At 32.8% G+C, this 8,500-nt stretch overlaps 1 protein-coding gene across 1 annotated transcript; it reads right to left on the bottom strand.

Moving 5' to 3' along the window:
- Positions 1-1,751: 1,751 nt before the first annotated feature.
- Positions 1,752-7,379, bottom strand: LOC111632279. Its single transcript, XM_023376671.1, has 8 exons — positions 7,197-7,379; positions 4,832-4,873; positions 4,612-4,744; positions 4,414-4,541; positions 4,125-4,218; positions 3,861-4,039; positions 3,655-3,775; positions 1,752-2,039 (listed from the first exon to the last, which is right to left on the bottom strand). The coding sequence occupies exons 1-8, from the start codon at positions 7,231-7,233 to the stop codon at positions 1,793-1,795; spliced, it is 981 nt and encodes a 326-aa protein (XP_023232439.1). The 5' UTR covers positions 7,234-7,379; the 3' UTR covers positions 1,752-1,792.
- Between the last annotated feature and the right edge of the window lie 1,121 nt (positions 7,380-8,500).

The following is an 8,500-nucleotide window of genomic DNA, read 5'->3' as shown; positions in this document are numbered from 1 at the left end:
ATATTTAAAATGAAAACTACATTTTGACCTTTGTCATGTTATGAACCATATTGTTGAAATTAAAATCCTTTTAAGAGGTAATAAGGAGCTGATAATTGTGGGAAATAGAAGCGTTGCATTTCCCCATCAAAAATAGACAGAGAAAACAAACAAACAAATGAAAAAGACTGAAGCTGTACCATTGGGATGTGTACAAATTGCATCTTTCTGGATAACAAAACTATATTAACATGAACTAACCTTTTGTTCGTTATGTTGTAGACAACAATCTTAAACACTGAAGCCGTGAGACTGAAGAAGATTGGAAAATTACCAATCCGAAATCCATTGTTAAATAGGTGAAATAAAGTGAACCGTTTTACTTGGTCTGTATTAATTGTGGATAATTAAGAAAGACACGATATCACTAGTCTCACTATTGTAAGAAGAAACCTTTACTTATAACTTTTTATATTTTTAATTATTATCGAATGGCAAAAAGAGGGATGCATATGTAGGCATTTTTCTTTCTCGGCTGTTGTATATAACAAAGGGAAAGTATGGCGATCGTTCAAAAAATGAACCCCCTCCAAGATTTTTACGTTTTTGGACTCAGAAGACCTTGAAACGTCGAGAAATGCAAAAATATTCGGGGGTAATTTCTGTATGTATGTATGTTAGTATGTGTGGGGGCATGGTTTTGTTAACCCTGTTTAAAGCTTAATAACTCCTGTGCTTTTCATCGAAAATTTCTGAAATTTTGCAGTGAGGTTTGCGTATTAGGGAAATTGATAATATTAAATTTTGATGATTAAAGGTCTAGGGAATGTGGAGATAAAGAGGATCGTGTGTATCTCAGTAGGATCAGCTTAATGATGATTTTACTGGTTATTAGCATTTACAATTTGTTTATAGAACCCATCCCTAACCTCAAAATTGAGCCCTTTGCCATTATATAATAGTTAAAATTATTTTTTTAAAAATTTTAAATAAATATCATAACAGATGGCGTCATAAAATGTTGCCGGGAAACTTAAGCAACTCGTTACTGGATTTTATACATGAAATACAGCTAAAGGTAAAAAAAAAGGCTTTGTTTTAAGGAACGGATTAATCCATCTTATATTGCTTCTTATGGAAAAATTTGTTTTGGTTTTAGATTAAATAGATTTTCAAACGACTTTTAGCAACGAATTATGTTCGAAAACCGAGATTTGACTGTACCATAAAAGTGAGAGACAAGGAACTCGTGTTAAACAAGTGCGCTAAAGGGATTACAAGTTCGTAACACGTGCTGATCATTTATGATAAAGCAGTTATGCATCAATCAGACGAATGTCAAAGTACAGTACTTTGATCTACTGTTTACATGGTAATAATAGTGTAAATCGTACACTTTGACAGCCTGTAACAAAACCGAGGAATGCTCCTCGTTTTCAAAGCCAAGTCTTAATCAACATAGGACAACGGGCAAATATTAGTTTCTGTTATATATTTTCAGAGTAGTCTATAAATTATTAATTCTCTGTTGTTTGTTGATAACGGAATTTGGAGCCCCCTTGGAAATTAGGAAAAGTGCAACACACAAAAAAAGGAGTAGTACCGTACCCCAATGTACTGTACCAGCGCCCCTGCAATACACTAGAACATATTTCATTTTCAGTCAATCTCATCTAACAAGTAAGCCCATCTTCCTTAAGAAAGATGCGTGGTCATATTCTTTGAAATTATAAATAAATTAAAATAATTTCTCATCTTAAATCTTTAAATCTTTATTGTTAAGAAAATTTCAAAAATATAGGCTATATTAATATTAAAACAATGAAACATCCAGAAGATTTGTAAGAGATAATAATGTAAGTATGAAAAGTGTAATAACCATAAATGTGGCATCGCTGAACGTTCGAGCACCCGAACACTTATGATAATCTACATCATTGCAGCTATCTATTCTATTGCGACCAACAACTCCCAGTAATATATCGACTATTAAAGAGTCAGTGCGGTGACATTGTTTCCTCACAACTTCTCGAATGCATTCTCTGTGTTTCAGAGCTACACTATAAAAAATAGAAAAAGTATTAAATAAATATTTCAACTAAACAAATTATATTTAAAAATTTTAAGCTGTCGAATTAAGTTGCCAGCAATGTTAAAAAATTACTTCACTAAAATATCATTCTCCAATTGGTGTGGTATAAACACGGAATGTACAGTACTGTACAAGTATAATGAAACAAAGTATAAATATATTCTAAAATTTCTAGACTGGAAGTAACATCACGTTTCTGTCTCTGAGTTATTTTTTAGTAATGTAAAAACCAAGTTAAACCTATATTGTCTTCTCTCTCGGAAATGTTTGCATGGAAATAGACTTTTTAATAGAAAAATAAATGGTCTAGTGAAATGAAAACTTCTGGTACGGTGGTTTTTTTAAACTCTTTTCGGCCTATGGACAATAATAAGGTGTTCTATCGTATCTAAGATACGTGATGGCCAAATAATAGACAAAATCATTGAACACTTATAGTTGATCATGAGTTCAAAATTCTTGAATGGCACATGGAGTTTTCAAGGCTTTCTTCACGTGTCTAGACGTCTAAATAGGGGCAATTGTCCAAAGGAGTCCTACCGGGAACACCTCTGTCTTGGCTAAATGCCCAAAATGTCGTTGTTGTCTTAGTCTATCAATCCTCTCGTATCATCTTCTATATGAGTTTGATCAAATCCATAATAAAAACGACGGAATGGTTTTTCATTTTGACTCTTTCCGATTTATTGAACTAAGAGGGTCTTTTTTTTATATTCAGCTTAGATTCGTCCAAGCCTATATAGTAGAGTCTCGAAAACTCAGCACTTGATAACCCAGCAGTCCGGATAACTCGGCCACACCCTGGCAGGGCAAAAAAATCCTTAGTTAATTAATTTTCATTATAGACAGCTTTATGTCTCATAAAGTATTTTTCTGGGGTCTCTCTTATCAGGTAAATTCCTGTACACAGTGTATTCATTAATTTTAATTTTCATGTAGTAAAGGCTCTATGCCTTCATAAAGGACGTACTTTTCCTTTGTTTAAGGGTATTTGGGCAGTTTCTGAGGAAACACTCATACTTATTTTTTTTAACCCCATTCCCGATGACCCGGCATTTTCACAAACTCCGCCATCCTTCGGTCCACATTAGACCGAGTTTTCGAGACTCTACTGTAACAGAAACAGCCGAGTGGTGAAGAATGAGCACTACCATTTCCAGGATAGATCTCTGCCATAACGCGCTGATAACCCATTTTTGCAAGATTTTAATTATTTCTTAACACAGATCCATGCAATATAACATCATCAGATTGACCAAAGAGCCTGCGTACACAAATCGGAAATTCATAACAGAGTGTGCGCTGATAAAAAAAAATATACAGCAATCTTTGCACATTTAGATTGCATATAACTTATGGAATTTTGCGAAATTACCAAAACTTCTGTTACCACTTTGATCTCGTAAATTCCGGATTAACGAACTTCTATAGTATATATAAACAAGGCTCCTCCTGTATATGAAATTAGGATTTTTTAATAGTTTATATACAAGTTTTCCATACCTTCTACTCTTGTAAATATATTTTTGAACAATTATAAATTATAAAATCTAGTTTTAAAAAACTTTAATATTACAAATTACCAGCATGATATAGAATGTCTGTCTCGAGCCCTTGTTAGCTGGTCAGCTGCTTTTGCATCTTCCTTCTGTGCCTTTTCACATTGTTCATAATTTTGTCTAGCCAGGTTTTCGCAAGTAGAATCTAAACAGAAATTCAGAAAATGTATAAAATATTCGTCATTTAAAAAAAAATAATAAATAAATACAATAACTGTGCAATGGCATACCATAATGTGGATAAAATCGGGTCGTATCGTCAAGAATTTGATAATTGACAGAGTACGAGCAAGACCAAGCTCTTCCATTAGCTTTGCTTATTAAATAGAATGCGAAGAACAACTCTTCATCCTTACTACAAGAGCTTTTCACGTATCGTTCGACACACTCGTAAAATTGTTTATATTTTCTACGATATCAAAAATATCAATTATTCATTTAGTAGATTACATATATTTATACAAAATTATTATGTAATAAGTTATATGAAGTACTGGCATTCTGGTTCTCTAGTAGATCCTTCATCACCTAAGAGTCTGTCGCAATTTCTAATTTCATTACTGGTGTAGCATTTCCCTCTTTGAATATCTAGAAATGTTTGAATTATAAAATGGCATTTTTAAGTTCATAATTAAAAGCGAGGTTGCGGCCGAAGTTTTCATCTCTAAAACTTGAACGTCGAACGTCGAGCGCCGCTATCTTGTAAGCAGCGCTCGACGTTCGACGTTCACGTTTTAGAGATGAAAACTTCGGCCGCAACCTCGATAAAATTTAAACTATTACCTCCTTCTACGTCACATCTAGGTTCAATAGAACCTTTAGCTCTTGTTAATAAATCGATATTTTTTACATTTTCGGTTATACAGTGATAGTTATGCCAGAAATAGCAGTTGAATTGATTCAAGTAGTTCCTGTTTGAAATCATTTATGAGCATTTACATATTAAAATTAATTTTTAAGCATTTCAAAGATTTTACGAACCTGCAGAAAGCTTCTACATTTTGAAAGGCATTGTCGTAATATTCAATAACATTGCGAAAATCTTCTCGACATTGAAAAAGTCTGTTAGTGTCACAAATTTTGTTCCTGCAGCAAATAACTTCAGTAAAAGTATCTGTAAATGGCATTTAATATCGCAAAATATTTAAAATTTACTTTTTAAACTACTAGGTCTAAACGGTACATAAACTCACCGACATACCCTGAGTTTCGTTTGATGAGATCCCGTTTACGTAGTACACACCTAAATAAATATAAGTTAAGTATTAGTGTAATTTACTGAATATTTCATATATAAATAGATTGTATGTAGTACGCTCAAAAAAGTTCGCAGAAAAGTTTTTATCGACTTTTTTATTGACTATACATTATCCTCAAAATATTCATTTTCTGAAGCAAACAACACAACACTTCATGCAGCAGTCGTAGTTTTTGAAAACGTCCTGGAACCCATCATTCGTGATTCTCTGAAGTGCACTTTTTTCAGCAGCAATCTGTATTGACGAATTTTCGGCATTTCATGTGTGTTTTCATGAGGAGAAAGAGGTGGACCCAGTAAGCTGCAGGATAACATTTTCAGAGTTTGTTCAGATCTCTTCAAAAGAGTTCAAAAGTTGATGCATTTTCTTTGTTCGATATTGAACATTTTCGCGTACTTCAAACTCGCGTACTTTTTCACTATACACTGGGTGATCGGTTAACGAACAGTTCGGACTACGAACAAATCGGATAACGAACACTTTCGCGAAAGATTTTTATGTTCAGACAACGAGCATTTTATTTTTCTGACAGAAACAGTTGTTTTATAGTATTTGGGAGACTGTCGGGCAGGCACTCGCTAAGTTTTGAGTCGGTTTTTATTTTCGAAAGGTGAGAGTATAATAGCAAAGGTAGAGAGTGGGCAGATGTCTGATGTTGCTGGGCATGATGTTGCATAGTCTGGCTCGAACAGGTCTACACTAGGCCGCAGTTCAATCTTATCTAAGAAAGATACAGGATAATCAAGAAGTCTCAAGCAGCTTAAGGAGTAACAAAAATCACATCTCAGAAATAAAGAACATTGAAGAGCTCATAATGAAACCTGAAACTGATCTGACGACAGAAGAACGCCAAGAACTCTTGAATGAAGAACTCCAAGAAACTCGGCGAGATATGTTTTCTTCTGAAAAAGAGGATTAATGCCGACATCTGCTATTAAAGATCTTTTGAAGAAGTGGGAGGATGCAATCGATAAAGCAATCGACATTTGAAAGATTCTTTAACGCCCCACAAACGGAAAAAACACGACTAATAAAAATGCAAGACTGTGTATATATGTATTTTTATTATTACATATAAATAAACGTAGTAAGAAAGTATATAATTTTTTATTTTGGGGGTCTCCAGAACTGATTAATCAAATCCCCATAATAATCTATGATAAATCGATAATCGGTTAACGGTATTAGTTTATACAGTATTTGTTTTTCGAACTGTAATTAATACTATAAATTCGAAACCATAAAATCTCTGATGATTTTTTAAAATGCAGTATAAATTTAATATTTAAAATAACATGTATATAATTTTTTTGCTATTAGGTTACGTTCAAGATCCGTAAACGATTATTCACAAAACAAAATATAATTAAATTATTTTAAAATACAGAAAAAAATTTTATAATAAAAAATAAATAGTTTAAGATAAACCAAAGAATGTCATCTTGATGGAAAAAATGAATTTTTGTCAGTTTTGTCTTACATCTGTAAAATTAGAAATAACCGTAACATATTTAAAAATACAATTCAAGTAATATTTGACTACACAAAGAAGAATGGGACTATACACGGGTGTGATACTCGCTGCACAAAAGACGTCCACCATAATCGATCCTGTGTTATTCTAGTTGATTCAGCATCCAAATAGCTACATTCAACTACCTTTCGTAATTATTTCAGTGGAAAGGTACTCCATGGGCATTTGATTAATCTTGTAGAAATTTAGCTTTTCAAATTATTTCCTTCTTAATCGTTTCTTTAGAATTTCGTGAATCGTAATGCATGGAAGTGAAGACCTGTCTTCTCGTTGCTATGCTGTGAGACTGTAATAGATGAAGCCCTGTACATTTCTAACAACATTGCCATATTTGCCATTTATACCAGAATTCCATTGACTAAGAGATCCGTAAGTTGTGAATGGCATCATAAAAATAGATGCCTTTCTAAGAAGATTTTTGAAAGATATCTAACAACAGTTGCTAGTTATGTTTCTTCAGATACAAAACAGAAAAATACTTCACTAAATTCTACTATTAAGGAAAGAAAAGTAAATCAGTATTCGTCTTGGCTACAAAACTACGAATTCCCGCTTTAAGTATTGTACCGGTCATATAGATTGATTTCAAATATCTGTTATGGTATCTGCTTATGCATTCATACATATAGATTGAGTTGCATTGAGGAACTCAGTCTAACAATACTGCCAATACACCATTATACTGCAATGAGTCTTTAATTTAAATATATACTGTACTTGACAACAAAGATATTTCAGTTTTATATATATATCCAGTATAGGCTAATAATTACCTGTTACAAGCAGAAAGACAAAAAGAGAAACGGACATGGCGTCGTTTAGTAATTTTTCATTCGAACCTAAACAGTTGAATTTTAGGTATTGGAGTTTATACTACTTATATACCCAATATAAGTATTACACGCATACTCAGTGTCAAGACCCGAGCAAAGTATGACGATGTCGTACATCGGTGTCATAGAAGTTGTATTATGTTTATAAAACTGTATAGAAACGGGATGTAATCAAATGATCTTATGGAAATGGAGCTGTTTTTTATATCGCTATAAACAAATATTAAATTTTTGTGGATATTTGATAAGGTTATAAGAATTCGCTTACAAAACTTTCTTAAATTGTTTAACTCTACGAATTTCTATTATTTGTTTGTTTTTGACGAGTCAATAAACCTTATTTGTTTTCTCATTTTGATGAGCTGAAATTTGAAAATATTGTAGACCTATAAATTCCCACTATGGCTCTCCATCCGCCATTCCTTAATCTCGAGAATGGAGTTAGATAGATAAAATCCGAGACCAGCTATGGAAACCTTAGGTGCGGGAAGCCCCGATTAACTATATAAGAACTTCCGATGCAAACCGAAAATCATGTTATCTCAATCCAAAAATTTTCCTCTGAAAGGTGTTGGATAAATGACCGGCACGATTCTACTGGCGACACTTATTGCGATATTTTATTTTTTAAAGCTTTTTATATTTTTCATTATTATAAAATGGCAAAATGATTAATTTTGAGGGTAGAGATGAGTTTTATAAAAATAAAAAATAAAAATAAATGTAAATGCTGATAACGAGTAAAACCTTTATTAGGTCCGATCCTACTCGAGATATGATACATGACCCAGCTATGCATCTCCTCAACTCCTCGACCTTTAACCACCAAAATTTAGTAGCATCAATTCACCTAATACACAAATCTAACTGCAAAATTTCAGAAAATTTCGACAAAAGATACAGGGGTTATTAAGCTTCAAATGGGTGAATAAAATCGTGCACTCCACAACACACTAACATCCATACATACAGAAAAAAACTTCCAAACGTTTTTGCATTTCTCAACGTTTCAAGGTGCCCTGAGTCCAAAAATGCAAAAATTTTTGAAGGGATTATTTTTTGATCGATCGCCATACCTTCCCTCTATTGTAGTACAGACGGAAAAGTAAAAATAAGCAAATAAATTCTTTAAAAAAATAATTAATGTTGAGAATGTTAAAACCTTTATATGAACGATCTATTCTTTGACAACAAGCTACGAAATTGTTCCAAGAATTTTTATATTATTTAATGAAGGATGCAAT

Source organism: Centruroides sculpturatus, unplaced genomic scaffold, assembly GCF_000671375.1.
Source record: "Centruroides sculpturatus isolate CEXI.00-Female unplaced genomic scaffold, Cexi_2.0 scaffold821, whole genome shotgun sequence".
Classification (NCBI taxonomy): Eukaryota; Metazoa; Arthropoda; class Arachnida; order Scorpiones; family Buthidae; genus Centruroides; species Centruroides sculpturatus.
Note: the sequence above shows the minus strand (reverse complement) of the source record. Positions and strands in the feature narration are given on the sequence as shown.